The 17,265-nt window shown below is 30.9% G+C and overlaps 2 protein-coding genes across 2 annotated transcripts; one reads left to right on the top strand and one right to left on the bottom strand.

Moving 5' to 3' along the window:
• Positions 1-5,100: 5,100 nt before the first annotated feature.
• On the top strand, positions 5,101-5,959 carry LOC137810836 (mitochondrial import inner membrane translocase subunit TIM17-2-like). The gene has a single exon (XM_068612302.1). The coding sequence runs from the start codon at positions 5,152-5,154 to the stop codon at positions 5,764-5,766; it is 615 nt and encodes a 204-aa protein (XP_068468403.1). The 5' UTR covers positions 5,101-5,151; the 3' UTR covers positions 5,767-5,959.
• An 828-nt stretch (positions 5,960-6,787) lies between these two features.
• LOC137810837 (10 kDa chaperonin, mitochondrial-like) lies at positions 6,788-7,545 on the bottom strand. The gene is made up of 3 exons (XM_068612303.1): positions 7,292-7,545; positions 7,059-7,198; positions 6,788-6,973 (listed from the first exon to the last, which is right to left on the bottom strand). The coding sequence occupies exons 1-3, from the start codon at positions 7,394-7,396 to the stop codon at positions 6,925-6,927; spliced, it is 294 nt and encodes a 97-aa protein (XP_068468404.1). The 5' UTR covers positions 7,397-7,545; the 3' UTR covers positions 6,788-6,924.
• Between the last annotated feature and the right edge of the window lie 9,720 nt (positions 7,546-17,265).

Raw genomic sequence — 17,265 nt, 5'->3', positions numbered from 1 at the left:
GACCATTTAGCGGTTCCTGGATAGTTTAACGTCTTAACACCTTGCTCCCATGTATTTCCGTTCACAATGAAAAATCAAGGATTACGTAGTTTTAAATGACAAAGATTGTTTGTTGGTGTGTTTGATATTTTTAATTTTTAATTTTTTTTGGATTGTATGTTTTTTTTATGATTCACGCTGATTGGAGTATAAGACAATGCGAACGATTATGCTTAATATCTTTACGAATCATACTATTGAATATTTATGTGAATCTTATTTGAATAAAACATATATTTTTAAAAAAAAATTGGAAAAAGATATTGAATAGAATATGGTGTTCACAATCATTAAAGTATTCAAATAATTATTTTTATTAAATATTAAATTACGTGTGTGGTCATACAAATATCTAACATTTATTTGGACACAATTTTAATTTTCAAAAAAATGTTGGTGGTTATATATGCAAAAAAGACATATGTAAATAGTAGAAACACTGAACCAAAAGAAGGGCCTAAGCTTTTTTAAAAGTAAAAAGTGGTGGGTGTATGAATAAAGAGAGGGAGTAGCAGATAGACAAATGTTGGGCCACATGAATATGCCCAGACTTTTCAAAATTGAAGTGTACATCGTGGGAAATAGTGTGGAAACGCTGGACCAAATGAATGGGTTCAAATTTTCTTAAAAGACTAGGGGTGAGAACAATAATTAGCCGTGTCAGAGAGCAAAGAGACCTAAAATAAATAGCTGCAATCAAAATTTTAAGGTTTCTTCTTCCTGCACCTCTACATTTTTCTTCCTGCATCCCCACAATTTTCTTAATCCCAAAACTGGCCTTGATCTTTTATTTGAAAAAGGTCACCGTGGTTACGGAAATTGGGATCTGGGAGTGTGCTATGGATTCATCAATCCGGAACTGAATCATTTTTTTTGGATGAGGGATGTTCCAGAAACAAATTTTGCATAAATTATTGATTTTTGAATTGTTGAATTCGAAAGCCTAATTTTATTACGAATTGGTAGATCTGAAATGTTTTTTTTTAATTATGGATTTCTGAGTCCATAATGCATATTTATGTTACGGATTGGTGGATCCATAATGCTTTTTTTAATGATGAATTTTTAAATGTGAAATGTATATTTTGAATGACGGAGTGGTAGATCCAAAATTTTACCGAAAGTGTCAATCCAAAATTTTTCCAAATTCCATAATTCAAAATGCAAAAAAAAAAAAACAATTCAAGTACATTTTAGGGTTTTTAAAAAATAATAGGAACAGTTTGATCTTTGCATAACTATGTGAGTACAGGAAGAAAAATGTGGGGGTGCAGGAAGAAACTGCCAATTTTTAAATGGCAGCTTGAGCAATCGGCATGAATTCATCCCACACGAATATATTGTCGGAAAATCTGCGTGATGGGTGCAATTACACAAATTTATTACAAAAATGAGTAAAAATAATAACTTATATAATAATTTATTACATATGAGTAAGTTGGATTAATGTGGTATAACTTTATGTTTTTGTAAGCGTTATAAATTCACACAACTTTAATTAAACAAAGAAGTACTGAGAAATGTACACAATTATTCATGATAAAATCGTTTTAAACCTACATAACTTTGCTTAATTTATTTTAAATGTTAAATGAAACCGTTTCATAGATAAACGAATTCAGTAGTCCATGATTACAGTAAAATCGTGTGAATATTAGATGACTTTGGTTATATAAGTTTAAAAGAAATCGTGAAAGCTTGAAAGAACTTTAATTGTATATAATATATACATTGATATAAATAATTTTGTTTTAATTTTAGTTATTGAATTAAATTTTGGTCATTATTGTTTTAATTTGCCTACATTGAAGTCGTGGTAACTTATGCATGTGTTTATTTATTTTTATTAATTATTAATACTAATTGAATAGTTAAGAAAAAGAATTAAAAAAGGGAAAAATTAAAATGAGTAGAAAATGACAATTTGTTTAATTAAAAATAAAGAATGAATATTATTGTTGTATTATTAATATCTTTTGTAATTTTTGTTTATTTGTTACCATTTTTAAAATTAAAAGAAGTAGTCACATTTTTTATAAATGAGAATTTTTAAAAGATGACAACATTATATATAAAAATAACAGTATTGCTCATGTAGAAAATGTGTCCTTAAGTATTGCTCTCATCTTCATTAATATATGTAGATTTCGTTAAAAAATAGTTAGAGGGAAAAGAAAAGAAAGAACACTTGTACATGTGCGTTTCCTAAACATACAAAGATAATTATTACATTCAAAATATTGTAATTTATAATTTTAAAACATAATCAGGGTAAATCAACAGGAAAGATGTATAAAAAAAAAGAAAATGCATATTATATATTATTTAAATAAGTATTTAATGTTTTTCTTATTTCAATAATTATTTTTCTTAAATATTTTTGTTCAGCATCTATAAAGGATTTAAGTAATACAACTTTTTATTTAATTATTCATTTACTCAAAAAATAAAGTAAAAAAATGATTTGTTTAGATCAATATTTAAGATGGTGATAGTAAGATATAACCCCAAGTAAAAAAAAAATGCACTTCCACATTTATCCTTTCTTTCCCCCTTCTCTTTTCCTCTTTCTTCTCTTTTACAACTTTTCTCCCATATCAATAATTCATCCAAATCCAAATATTTAGATTAGATTTATAATCTAAATTTATATCTTTTATAAAACAATTTAGAAATCCAAATCCAAATATTTAGATTGAATTTTAAATCAAATTCAAACATTTGGATTGAATTTTAAATCAAAATCTATATTATTATAAAAAAATGAATTGTATTTTAAATCAGAATTCTTGTTTTCTAAAAAAATTAACATAATATTAATATAATAATATGTACAAAAGTTAAATATTAAGAAAATATAATAAAATTATAATTTAATAATACTACAAAAATTAAAAATAACATAATATATAAATTCTTAACATTAAAATACACCTACCTATAATACTTTAATTAAACTTAGAAAATATTATATCCATTTACTATGTATAAAATATTGGAACAAATAAAATTCTAAAGAAAATGTATAAAACTAGATTGTTTCATGTGTGTGAGAGAGCAAATAAAATTCCAAAAGTGAATAAGATGTGCTAGAGAGAGAGAGGGGCACAAGAGAGAGAACCGCAAATGAGAGAAAATATAAAAAGGTGGTTTGGATAGTTAGAGAGAAACTACTTCTAAAAATTTGGATTATCCAATTTTTAAAATCTGTATAAATAAAATAAAAATTTGATATGAAAGTATAATAAAATGTGGATCAGACTAGACATTAAACTTAAATAAATTAACTTTTAATAGGTTAGAGCAGTGCAAAAGAGGAGCAGTTTTAGAAAACTAGATTTTTTTGCCCACCCATACCCATACCTCATTCATTTCAAAATATGATCACGCCATGCGGTAACTGAGAAGTCAGGATACATTTCTATCGATCAGATTTTCAAACAGAATAAGTTCATTTTTACTCTAAAAATCTCTTATTATCTGTTTTTCTATGTGATCTAGTCATCAATCTTGGTATGATCAGTTGAAAAGAGTAATCCTCTCAACTTATTCTACTATATACTGAATTTTTGTTTTGTTTGGATAACTTGCATTAGACCCTTATATTATATTGAAGCTTATCTAGATTGAGGAGATAAAAATCTAAAGGTTGCTTGGAAAACAAACAATTAAGATAAGAAAAGCTAACTTTAAATTTTAATAATATCCTAGGCTAGAAGATGTGGACAGAACGTGGTCCCAATATTCAATTAATCTTGCAGGGATGTTGTTTGTTTATATATTGTTTAAATTTGTATAAATATTAGATTTTGATAGTTGGTGGGAAGGTTCTTGAATGTTATGAATTTTTAAATGTTGTGTGATTGAATGACATGTATCATATATGAATGATGAAAATTGTATGAGATTGATGTCATGCATTTGTGATAATGTATGATTTGTTGTTTAATGGTACATTAATTATGAAAAACTTATATTTAAAAGAGATCCTCTAACTTCATTGATGATCTAAGTCATATAGACTAAGATATCAGGTGGTGAGAAGCTGACGAGGGAGTCCATACACACCGGGTTCCGTTGCAAACACTCGATATTGGAGGTTTGAACTTATCCTGTTCCTTGATATATGGATTAGATGTTAGTCTCTAGTATGATTATATTTAATGAGTCTTCCGGAAGACGACGAATTCAAGTGTAGTCAATGTGATTGAAATGAAATCAATGTGTTATGGATTGAAATGAAATCCAATGATTGTGATTGAAAATAGATTCATGTGTGGTTTATATGAATGAGGAAATTAGTATTCAAATTTTATATGAAAACATTTAAAGAAATGCTTATAAATGATTAGTGTGATTAGTTCTTTTCGCATGAATTATGTTATGAAATTTCTTTTCATTAGCTTACCCTTGATTTTCTTGTTGTATTGTGAACTGCGATGGTTGTACCGCGTACACGAGTAAATGATCATATAAGTATTAGAGGGTTTGAAGAGCTTTAAAATGTTATTTTGAATTATATATTATAAATATTGTATTTATATAAGTTCTATTTAAGTACATTTTGAAATATTAAACTTGTATAAAAACTTGTACAACTTATTATAATAGTTACATATATTTTTGGATATTACAATATTAGATATAGATATGCTAAGGAAAAATGTGCATACCAATTAAAATGATTTTATTTATTATTATTATCATTGTATACTATAATTATTAATGAAGAGAAAATAAATTAATTTTTTTAATCAACACTAATAGAGAAAAAGAAGATAATTGCATGAACTAGACAAATCTCAGCAAGGAGATTGGTATTTCTATAAAAAGGAAAATTAATAGTCACTTACCTATGACTTAATTAATTTGATATATTAATATAAAATAAAATAAAAGAAGTACAAGTAAGAATAATTTTGAAATAGTGGATCTTACTCTTTAAATTGTATAAAAATAATGTATTAAGCATTGTGTTACTGATTCAATTAAATTAGAGTGGAAATGGGTGTAAAAGTGATGAAAATAGGTTGAAATGGGATAATAAGACGCAGTTATAAGTAGGTTACTTCAAATAGTTTGGGAGATGAGTAAGAAAGCCCTAGAGAGGAGATGGGAACTCCAGAGACATCACGGGAACCTTGCCCTGATCGGATCTTAGACGACATAGGCGGTGCGTTCGGCATGGGCGCCGTCGGTGGCTCCGCCTTCCACTTCCTCAAGGGACTCTACAACGCGCCCAAGGGCGCGCGTGTGGTCGCCGCCTCGCAGGCCGTGCGCCTCAACGCGCCGCGTGTGGGCGGAAGTTTCGCCGTCTGGGGGGGCCTCTTCTCCTCCTTCGACTGCACCATGGTCTACCTCCGCCAGAAGGAGGACCCCTGGAACTCCATCATCGCGGGCGCCGCCACTGGCGGCTTCCTCTCCATGCGCCAGGGTCCCCCTGCCGCCGCCCGCGCTGCAGCGTTCGGCGGAGTGCTCCTCGCACTCATCGAGGGTGCCGGCATCATGCTCAACAAGGTCCTCAGTGCGCAGCAGCAGATGCCTATCATTGTCGACGACGGTTTCCCTCCCAACGAGCTGCCGGGCCAGACCGCTTCTCCGCCTTCGTGGTTCGGCGGGTGGTTTGACGACGGGAAGAAGGACGAGCCTGCGACCAGCGGGGGGAGCGAGACCAAGGTTTTGGAGAGCTTCGATGCGCCTCCTGTCCCCAATTTCGAGTACAAGTGAAAAAAATAATTGGTTTTGGTTTGTTAGGGTTAAGAATTAAGGATGATTGTTTTGTTTAGGGTTCTAGATTTTTACCTTTCTTGTCAGTGATTCTTCTATCAACAAGTATAGTTTCCATGACTTTCTTTTTTTCTTATGATGTATCATATATGCAACTGAATTATAGATGGTGTTATATGCTTTTGATTCGAAATTCTTGATTACCTTAATTTAGGGTTTATCTTTTCGTTACCAATATGAAGAACATCAGTTTGCAAATTGAATTATTGATTTGATTGTTGGATGCTTGAATTGGTCAAGGACGCGGAAGGAACAAAATCAATGCCAGAGTTTATCTGTGTGGTGTAAGGGCGCAGTCAAGTTTTGCGATAAAATCTGTAGGCGTTTGCGTTACTTGGCTAATAGAATGATAACCAATTTGAATAACTGATAAGTCGTGTGCTAATTTTTGGAGATGTGTTTGTATGGGTATTGTATGCTGGGAATTTTCATAATGTATTTCGGTTTTGTAGTTCCGTTATTTTGCAGTTTCTCAAGTTTTTGGTTTAAAAATTGAAAAGAATACAACATTCATCCTGTATTGTAAGATAAATTTCATGGCTCCTTGATCTAGTTGTTAAATGCTGTTCTCATTCTACAATGCTTTTCCCGCGTTGATGTTATTTCTGTCTCCAATTTGTCCATCCTGTATTGGAACTTCACATTTCCTCAATCATAAAACACCTACAGGCCAATGATTCTAGCTGTGTTTATGTCTGGTAGAGCAACTAAATTTCCATTCGAAGAAATGTTTTTCAATGCTTCGCTGAGTTGATTAATAAGAGCAAAGATCTATAATACAACATTCATAACGGGACTGGCCTGCTATATAAAACAACTAAGTAAAGAGCCAACTTTGCCTACATTAGTCATTTTAATTATCCATCTCTGCTATAATTATTGTTAATACTATAATGAATAGCTTTAAACTCAATTTATTCTTTTTATTTTACTTAGATTTGATGAATGTAAAGACTAGAGAAGAAGAAACACCTCACGGCACCATTTCCATTGAAATTTTCAGAATACAAAATATTCTGAAACAAATCTCTCTCAAGTGTTTGCAACAAATGCATTCTTAAACAAGAAATAAATTATTTTCAGACTACAAAAGCATCATCATTCATGCAGAATGCCTAATATGTCCTCATCCCTAAACAAATGGAACCTGCAAGAAAAAAAAAGCGATACATAAATTTTCAATCGAAAGAGCTTCACACACAACAAGAAAACAGATCCAAAATCACACATACTCTTTGTCCTCGAGCTTGATTTGCGTGCCACCGTACTCAGGCAAGAGAACGCGATCACCTTCCTTGACGGACACCGGAATGAGGTTTCCTGCCTTGTCTCGTGATCCGGGACCAACTGCTACCACCTTACCGGAATTAAGCTGTTTCGAAACCACGCAACACAAGGGTTGGTTGAACCATTGAGAGATAAACCAATAGAATCACAGAAAAGCGAAAACGGTGAAAGAATAAACCTGGGATGACTTCTCAGGGAGGAGAATGCCAGCGCTGGTCTTGGAGGGAGGAACAATTTTCTCAACGAGAATGCGATTGAAGGTGGGAATCAAACGCTTTGCCATCGCCTTCTATTTTCTGCAATTAACAGTGTAATTGATTTTAGGATTTAGAGAAGACTCACTATTCTTAAAACGCTAGAACCAGGGTTTCGCGATGAGGATGGAAGGTTCTAGGAACTAGATTTTCAATTTAGGGTTTTGGAGGACATTATGTCAAAAATGGGCTTACACTTAATAAATAAAGACAAGGCCTTCCTCAGCCCAAACTACGCTATTATTGCCATTGCTTAAGCTTTTACTTCCTGCACCTCCAATTTTGAACCTCTACCTCCATTTTTGAACCTGTACCCTATAATTTTTAAAATGACTATAAGTGACTTCCAGATCAACTGTTGTGGAAATTTTTCCAAAACACACTTTCTGAAATTCAATAAATACATTTCCAAACACATTACAATATAAGATTTTTGGAACAGAATTTTTAGAATAAAATATTTGAAATGCATGAAATACATTATGAAACAAGATTTTTAAAAATGTTTTTTCTACAACATATATAATGCCTTCCAGAATGTGATTTTCTGAATAAGTTTAGAACATATGAAATGTGTTTCAAAAACAACTTTTTAAATGTTTTTTTTTTTGCTCTTTTTCTTTTTACTACAACATTCTCCTTTTCTTCTGATGATGGTGCAGTGACAGCAGTGGTTGGTGCAGTGACCGCATAAATGGATCAGATAATTCGGTTATTTAATCTAATTGTGAAGTGCAGGTTCAGAAATAGGGAGTGCAGAAAGTAAAATCCCAATGCTTTTTAGTCTTTGGGCCTGTGCCGGGATTTTCTATTCTTAAATAGGCTTCTTCTTCCTGCACCCTTACGTTTTTCTTGCTGCACCCCCACAATTTTAAAATTCCCAAAACTTGCCTTGACCTTTTATTTGGAAAAGGGCACCGTGGTGGAGTGTGTTACGGATTCATCAATCCGTAAGTGAATCATGCTGTTTTTCAGATGAGGAGGTGTTTCAGAAGCAAATTTTTATTAATTTTTTTACTTTTGGAAGATTTACAAATTTATCAATCCAGAAGATTTACGGACTTCCCAATCTAAAAGATTTATGGATTTCTCAATCTGGAAGATTTATGAATTTTCAAATCCAGAATGTGAAAAAACAAATGCGGATTCCTAATTCTGTAAAATTACCAAACTGCATTGTTTAGAATACTAGATATAAACTGTGGAACGATAATCCAAGACACTACCGACCACCACCAAAAGAAACATCTTCCTGTGTTAAGAGATGGAGCAGCGCTACCACTATTTAGAGAGAAATGTAATCCATGTGTGCTGTGGACAAAGGAAGAAGAAAAATTAGTGTGAGTCTCAGGTATATTTTGAAGTTTTAAAAAAATAATAGGAAAAACGTAAGAATGTATTTCGACACTCCAACAAGACTTTTTTTTCCACCCAGTAATTTTCTATATATTAAGTAACAGACTAATCTCAATTATAATATTGGGACTGATAAAAAAACACTGTGTTTATTATTTACTTTTCTTAACGTGTTTAAGAAATAAATATTAAACTTCAATTTTAATCAGAATATTTTTTAGATGAATTTTGTTAAGAATATATCATGAGAAGTTTTTTTCATAGTTTTTTACAGACAGTTCTGGATGTGATTATTAAATTGTCTAATAAGTAATTTAAAATCACATAAATTATTTTCTTTTACAAATTTTTTCAGCTGGGTTTCGAAGATGTATAAAGTATTTATTTAATTGATCGATGGAGAATTTGTGTTTAAGCTGATAGATCATAAAAAAATTCCCATTATTGCTCATTTATTTTTGTTTTTATAAGTATTGAATACATTTAATACTTTTTAAGCTTTTGGTGACCTAGTTATTCCTTAGGCAAGAGTTATATGTTAAGGCCATAATATTTATTTGAGATTAACCTTTTTTTCCAACACATAAGACACAATGATCATATTTATAACTGCATGTTTAAAGAATAATATTATCTATAAATTATATCATTCCATATCACAAGCACGCACACACATGCATACACAAAGAGAGACCTTCATGTGTTTAATCTCATTACTCTTTCATAATTTGATTACTCCTCATCATATTTAAAGAGTAGAGCAACATTCTTAATGGAGCAACTTTCGGTCAAAGCTTCTTAAATGGACGGGACACTTATCAAAAGAGAAAAGAAATTTAGGTAAGGGAAGCTACTTAAATAATCTTGAGTTAGAATATTTTCTTTGTAAAGATTCTTGTAGCATGACATTCTTTTGTATGCTAAGTTTAAAAAGTCTTGGGTTACATTGGGTATGAAGTTTTAGGATTACAAGTAAGACTAAAACTCTCCAACGGGAAAATTAAGAACACTAGTTGCATTGACATCTAATGTTCTCCAGTAACTTGAGAAATCTAGAGAACATTGATTGCATTTGCTTCTGACGTTCTTTAGTTGCATGAAAGACTAAAGAATATATTTTGCATGCGTATCTGATGTTCCACAAATAAACTGGTAGAAACTGAGCACCGTCACTTGCATGTGTGTATGATGTTTTCCATTATTGTGTTAAGTCCCGAACCTTCTTTTTATTGGTAGAACTACGGTCTCTCCTTATCTATCTAAAACCTCCATCGAGTCTTGAGATGTATGTTAGATAAACTCTCAGTTTTGAAAATAAGAGTCTAATGATTTTGAGATATGAGTTTATTTTGAAAAAGTAAGGAGATAATTACATTTAAGTGTCAAGGTGTTTATATTGAAGACTTTGTTTGAATTTTTTAAGTGAGAGTATCATTCAATAACACCCTTTCAAGGAAGGCATATGTGCTTAAGCAAAGGTATAGTCAGAGTTTTTTTATTGAGTGCTTCATCTAATATTCTTGCTTAACATGATTTTTTTTACTCAAGTGAACATATCATTTTGTATCTTTATCTAATTCATCTTTACTTGGTCTGCCAGAATGTATTTGTTGTATATACGCGTGTTTTATGAAAAATTATTTGATTATGTGTTTGAATGATTATTACTTTAATTCAATGATGTATATATGCATGAAATTATATAGTTATGTATGAGGTGTGATTTTAAGGCCACAAATCATTGATGATATGTGAACCATGGTTTCTCATGGGTATTAAGCAAAGATATATATTGTAATAGAGATTTCCTAGCTTCATTGATGGTATAAGTCACATAGATTAATGTTGAACAAGGCTTTGATGTCTCAAAATCTCTATGGATTGCTTGAAGGTTGGATGTAGCTTGTCTGTGTGTGTTCTAATTAGTTTGTATTGTAAATCCACTCTTAGTTAGGATTTAAACTTGGTTTAAATCAAATCCTTTTGAAAAAAAATGTTTTACAAAAAAGTGGAAAAATGACCAGTTGTTTTATTGTTTCAATTGGTTGTTTGACACTTAATGTTTTTGAAACAGGTTTGACAAAGCTTGAATTGGTTGACTTTGTTGTCTAACCAATTCAATTGGTTGTTTTGACTATTCAACCGATTGTTTTTTTAAATTTCTTAACAGAATCTGTTAAGTTTGGTAAATCTGTTTTAGCTGATCCAAAACTGTTTTGGCTCCTTCATTAATGGCGTGTTTGGATTGGAGAGTGAATATGAAGTGATTTGAGAGGAAAGGAAAGTTGTTTGGATTAGGGTATATTAGAGTAGATTTGTGATAAAAGTTTATTGAAATTTGTAATTGATATGATATTGTGAAAGATTTTTAATTTTTTTTTTAAAATATATAAAATGTAAGTTTACATATTTGATAAATAGTAAATTTTAAAAAAATTATAAAATAATTTAATATAATAGAATTTAGAAATATAGATTAGAATTAAAATAAGATAATTAATATTAAATTTAATAAAAATACGTATTAATAATTAAAATTAATCTTTTATTTAATGTTTATTTTATTATAATATGAAATTTTAATATTAATAATTAATAAAGAAATTATAAATATTATATATATTAAAATATAACTTGCATACATAATTAGTATATAATTTATTAAATTTTTTTAAAAACAAAATAATGTTGAGTCATCTTTTTCCGCAAATCTCTTTATGGATGAAGAGAAAGTTCACTATAAGGAAATAACAATTTAGTCACCAAATTTAGCGACCGAAAATTAGTGGTCACAATTTGCAACCGAAATAGCCACCAAATACCCGTAGTGTCAAATCTACGATCGAAATAGCGACCGACTGAATTATTAATCATGTTAGTTAGTTTTGCGATCGAATCCGCGACCAAACATGAGAGTGACAAAATCATTGGTCGCTAAAGTGGTGGCTGTTTCGAATAAATTGGGAAAAATATATCTGCGACCGCATTAGCGACCAAATATGTTTATTTTTTAGCACTGATTTTATTTCGGTTGCTAAATTTTATTGTTTTTTTTCTGCCACCGAATATGTTTACTTTTTAGTCACCGATTTTCTTTTGGTCACTAAATATAAATGTTTATTTTTTCCACCGAATCAGCCACCAAATTTATTTATGTTTTAACCACCGATTTTGTTTCGGTCGCTAAATATAATTGTTTATTTTTACCAGTGAATCAGCCACCAAATACGTTTATTTTTTAACCACTGAATTTCTTTTGGTCGCTAAATATAATTATTTTTTTACTACTACTACTATTAATAATAATAATAATAATAATTCATTTTTATTTTAAAAAACTATACAAGGATCACACTTTGAATATTAATGAGTAGTCATCCGTTTAAAAAATAATTAGTTGTATTACTGGTTTCTTTTTCTATTTAAAAAATACGTATCGATTATATTTGTAATTTCTTAAATTTAAATAAAATTTATCAAATATTGTTTTTAAAATATCAGCTCATATCACTAGTGCAAAAAGAAGAAAAGGATACGCTTTATTTAGTGCGACTTTTGTGCTACCCGCTTTCGTAAAAAACGCGGTGACATTTTTGAAATTATTTTGATTTACGAATGCGGTTTTACCTTTAACCGCATTCGTAAATCCTTTTTTACCCTAAATTTTGAAGCGCGCCACACACAATTTCAAACTTTATTTGTCATCTTTGCCTTCGTTTCGCGTTCGCACTCTGAGTTCGTCTCCTTCTGCTGCATCTGCATTCCATTTGTGGAATGTAAGTTTCTTGAACTCTCTTTCTTCCTCTTCATCTTCACAAATATATGCATAAATGTTTTTCGTTTTTCTTATATATGTTTTTTTCCTTGCATTGGTGGTCTCAAAACACTGTTTCGTTGGCTGACATTCGTTTTTCTTACATTGTTTGGTTTATTTGGTTTATCGCATTGCTCAGTACTCTTTCATTGTCTTCGTGGTTTCTTGTGGATTTTTTGGTTTGCTCCGTTGCTGCTTCCCTGTCCTCCGTCGCTTCTGCTGTCGCCACCGTTGTTCGCTCCCGTGACTCTTCATCAACGTTGGCTTCACACAAGATTGACGATGTTTTAAAATTTTTAATTTTTTTTAATGATTTGGCATATAGTAGTGCGGTTAAAGCAAATAACCGCACTTGTAAATGGTATTTATAAATGCGGCTATATAACCGCATTTATATTTCTTGATTTACAAGTGCGTGTTGATCAAATGCGGTTATAAAGCCGCATTTATAAATTCGAAATAGCCGTATTTGTTTTATGTTTCTGCACTAGTGTATAAAAATTCTAAATAAAATTACATAACAAAATATTATTATTAATAAAATTAATCCTTTAAAAAAATAAATTACGCTACATAATTAAATTTAAATAAAATGATCTCTTTAAAATAACTTCAATTTTGTAAAAATAAATAAATTTTCAAATTAAATTGTAAATAATTTTTTAATTTTTTTTATTAATAACAATTTTATCACTTGTTTCTATTTTTTTAATTAAAAATTATCAACAGAGGTATCTGCCAATTAGAAATCATGAAATGTATTAGTATGAAAAATAATTAATTAATTAAAATATCCACATTTATTATCATAGATATTTAAATACTTATTTAATATTTATTTTTTAATTTTACATAAATGCTACATTTTTTAATATTATTTATAAAGAGGTGGTTTAAGTAAATAAAGAACGTGACAATTTTAATACAACATGTATACTTATTTATTCATTGGCAATAATAAATAATGTAATTAGATAAAACATTGAGATTTGTTGTTTTTAAGCTTCAGAGTTAGTTGGAAGCTGCAGGTAGCTTTTAAGGCACCAAATACCCAAAACAGAGTTATTGGTCGTGGTGTGAACAAAGGTGCGGAGGAAGCGGCAGGCGATGGTCGGAGGGGGAGGAAGTTGCGGGTGGTGGTCGTGGTGCGAACGGAGGTACAAACAAAGGCAAACGGAGGTGTGAGCGGAGGCGAACGGAGGTGCGAACGAAGGCGAACGAAGGTGCGAGAGGAGGTGTGAACGGAGGTATTTGATTGCTTGCATTAATTTTAACCTCAATCCTTTTGTCTAGGCTTGCGAAAGATGGTTTATTGCTAAACGATCAAACAAGTTATCGTTGTAGGCATTACTTTTTCTTGTTTCTTCTGTAATGTTGTTTGAAGGTTTCTGAGCATTGCAATCACACAAGGGTTTATGTTTGATGAGGTTCCAATGTGAGTTGAACATAGTGCTTTGCACTGGTTCTACTAACAGAGCTATTATGTTAGTGTTTGCAACTGAATAATTTTCATGTTTGGAAGATAGGGGATTCTTTTTAGTGTTTTCAGGCATGTGATTGATTTGGGTTTAACTGGTTAGTTTTGTAAATTTTTTGGTGTTTGAGCAGAGACCTTTTAAAAATAATTATTGCATTTTAATTATTGGTGATAAGTAAAATGCTGGTAAAATCATCTGGAAGACAAGTTTTGGAGCAACCTACTAAGAAAAAAAAAAGTCTGCGTTTAGGACAGGCAATTACGTGTTTTAGAAAACTGGTTTTGATATTTGTCATCAGTGATCCACCTTTCTGAAAGCACTCGTGTGATCTCTGTAGATATGGCATAGCAACATGCAATACTCAGATTGTGAGTTCCACTGTCCAGAGCTTCCACTTGATGGACCTAAATCTTCACCTTTAAGGCTAACCTGAATTTACAAAAATACAGATGGTGTATTCTGTCTGTGCATGACTGCAATAAAAAGAGGAAAACCGAACTCCAATTTACTAGTTCAGTTGTATCTATCCAGTTAATTGAGTAAACAATACTCAAAATGGGAAAGAAAATAATTGGCTTTAGTTAAACTGAGACTAACTTGATACTCAAGGGCGCATTTATATTTTTGTGTTTTGGAGCTAGTAGCATTACTCTTGTGATTACTTGTTTATATGGGGTGTAATGTTCCTACTCCAATGGTGGGATAGTAGTTTACTTTAATATGGGGATTATTTTTTGTTTTTACTCCCCGAATTTCCCTCGACTGCATTTTTAAATTCTTTGGGGTTCATGTTCCCACCTGGTTTAGGAGCATTATATGTGAGATCAATGGGTGTTGAACTAGTTTTTTTAGCTACTAGTTGACTTAGTGAAGGGGAAGATGGCTTTCTGCTGGACTGACTGAGCTTGTTCCACAACTGCTTTACTCAATCATTGTATGATGCCCTTTGCTATTTCCCCTTCACATCATATTTGGAAATGACTACAATTTTTTTTCTTAGTTTTATTTCATTCAGACTCTTACTAGCCATAAATTTGCCTCTATCGGGTTATTTAAACTTATATTTTTTTTGCAGCTGTATGAGGTCAAAATCTTGTCAAATTTAGATTTTTGCACTTCATCCAACTTGTCTTCATTATTTCATAGCCCTGCATGTTCTAACGTGTATTCATGTCCTTACTTTTTCTTTTATACTTTTGTTTTCAAATAATTATTAGCAAGTGATTGTTTTGGAGTTCATTTGTTATGCATTCACATGTTTAAATAGTTTTATAATTACAGAAAAAATCAATATTTAATTTTTTATACGTTAGATATTGTGTTTCAATGATAACATCAAATTATTTTACATTACATATAGCTTTTTTTTGTCTATTACTAAATGAAGTGAAGAAATGTAATTTTTGAATTTAGTTTGTAAAATATTTATCAAATACAAATTAGCTGAGATGTTATTTATTAAGTGAGTTTTGTATGTGAAGTTTTTTACTTTTTTTTTTCTAAATGAATTTATATGATTAGCATTTGTGCTAAGTTCTCATTCTGATTCAAAATTATATTTTATAATATATTGATTTTCATATTATTCTTAGTGAATTTTTGAAATTAAATTTTAGTTTTATATGATGAGAACTCCACTTTCAACAATTTTATAAATTAAATTAATTTCACTTTTTTTAGCTCTTGCACTTGTTTGTATAGTCTCTATATCGAACGCTCTAGTTCTAAAATGGTCTTCTTACCATGATATTGAAAACAAAGATGATAACAAATCTTTTTCCCTATATTATTTATCTATCATCTCTTAATATATGGTTATATGGTTGATGTTATTTTTAGAACTTCATTGATATCTATCAAATTTACAGGAAAATAGTTGATATGTTTTTAGGGGAAACACACAATAATTACTAAATAGTTAGTGATCCATGTTGATCCCAATAATTTGTGTCAGACAAGTTTAGTTCTTTTCTTTACACTTTCTTTTTTGGAAACTATTATTCCAAATGTATGAGTTAATTCAATTTAATTTTTTCACCATGAACAATTAACTTGCATTCGGACTATAGGGTGACTAAACCTTTATTATTAAGCTGAAGCTAGTTTTACTTATTTTAATGATCTTTTGATTCAATATGACATTTTTCATCTCTCTTGTCTACAGGAAAAATATATATAGCAACAACTCTATATAAATAATAGAACCTCTTCACAAGATCAGTTACAAAGTGAACCAACAAATGTATGCTTCTCTTCCTGTCAACCCAATACTTTCATATTTGCATTTTTTACTTTCTCCATTTAGTGTCCTGTTTTCTCTCTCCTAAAACAAGTGTATACATTAGGAATTTGTTGTAGTCAGATTGCATTAATGGAAATCCCCGAAGGTAGAAAGTGGTGCACCCTTGTGGGAAGGATGCAAGAATCACTCAGAATTGTCAGTTTCTTTGGAAGCTCTAAGCTTGAAATCTGATTATAATATGTCTGAAGGATGTTTCAATAGAATGGTTCAACTTATGGGGAGACTATGCCCAAATATTATCGAATGGTTAATAATTTTTTCCAAGCTAAGAAGTCAGTGGAAATTGAAGATTGGACAATGGGTCAATGACAAGACTCGCGACCTTGCAGTATGTTTAAAATTTAAGTTATAAATTTATTTTTACTATATGTTTTCTTCGCAATAATCAATTTGATTTCATTTTCAGGAGAAATATAAGAAACGTTGAGAAGAATCCCGACAACAGCAAAATAATCAATTTGATTTCATTTTCAGGAGAAATATAAGAAACGTCGAGAAGAATCCCAACAACAGTAAATGCTTGAAAGCGAATCTTCGCAAAACTCTCATATTGCCTCTATTGATGACAATGAAATATACATTGATGTTGTTGGAGGTGGAAATAAGAAATGTAATGTCTATGGTCTTGGTATATTGAGCAAAAGGTTTAATAGTTCAACAAGTGCTCACTCGACTACAAGCCAAGCTCCAATAGTCCATCAAATAGAAGAAATGCATGAGATTATTCAAAAGTTAAATGATGAACTTATGACAAAACATGTCAAGGAGCGGACTCTTGAAGAAAAGATGGAGCTATTGATGAAAACTCATGAAGAGCAGAGTGAACGCATGCGCAAACAAGATGACCTGATGCGCAAACAAAATGAGCAGATGCAACAAATCATGCAACACATTCAAATGAATAATCTCATATCAGGTTCTTCAAATCCTACTACCAGTGGACATCAT

Source organism: Phaseolus vulgaris, chromosome 2, assembly GCF_000499845.2.
Source record: "Phaseolus vulgaris cultivar G19833 chromosome 2, P. vulgaris v2.0, whole genome shotgun sequence".
NCBI lineage: Eukaryota > Viridiplantae > Streptophyta > Magnoliopsida > Fabales > Fabaceae > Phaseolus > Phaseolus vulgaris.
This window is presented reverse-complemented; position numbering and strand designations above follow the sequence as displayed.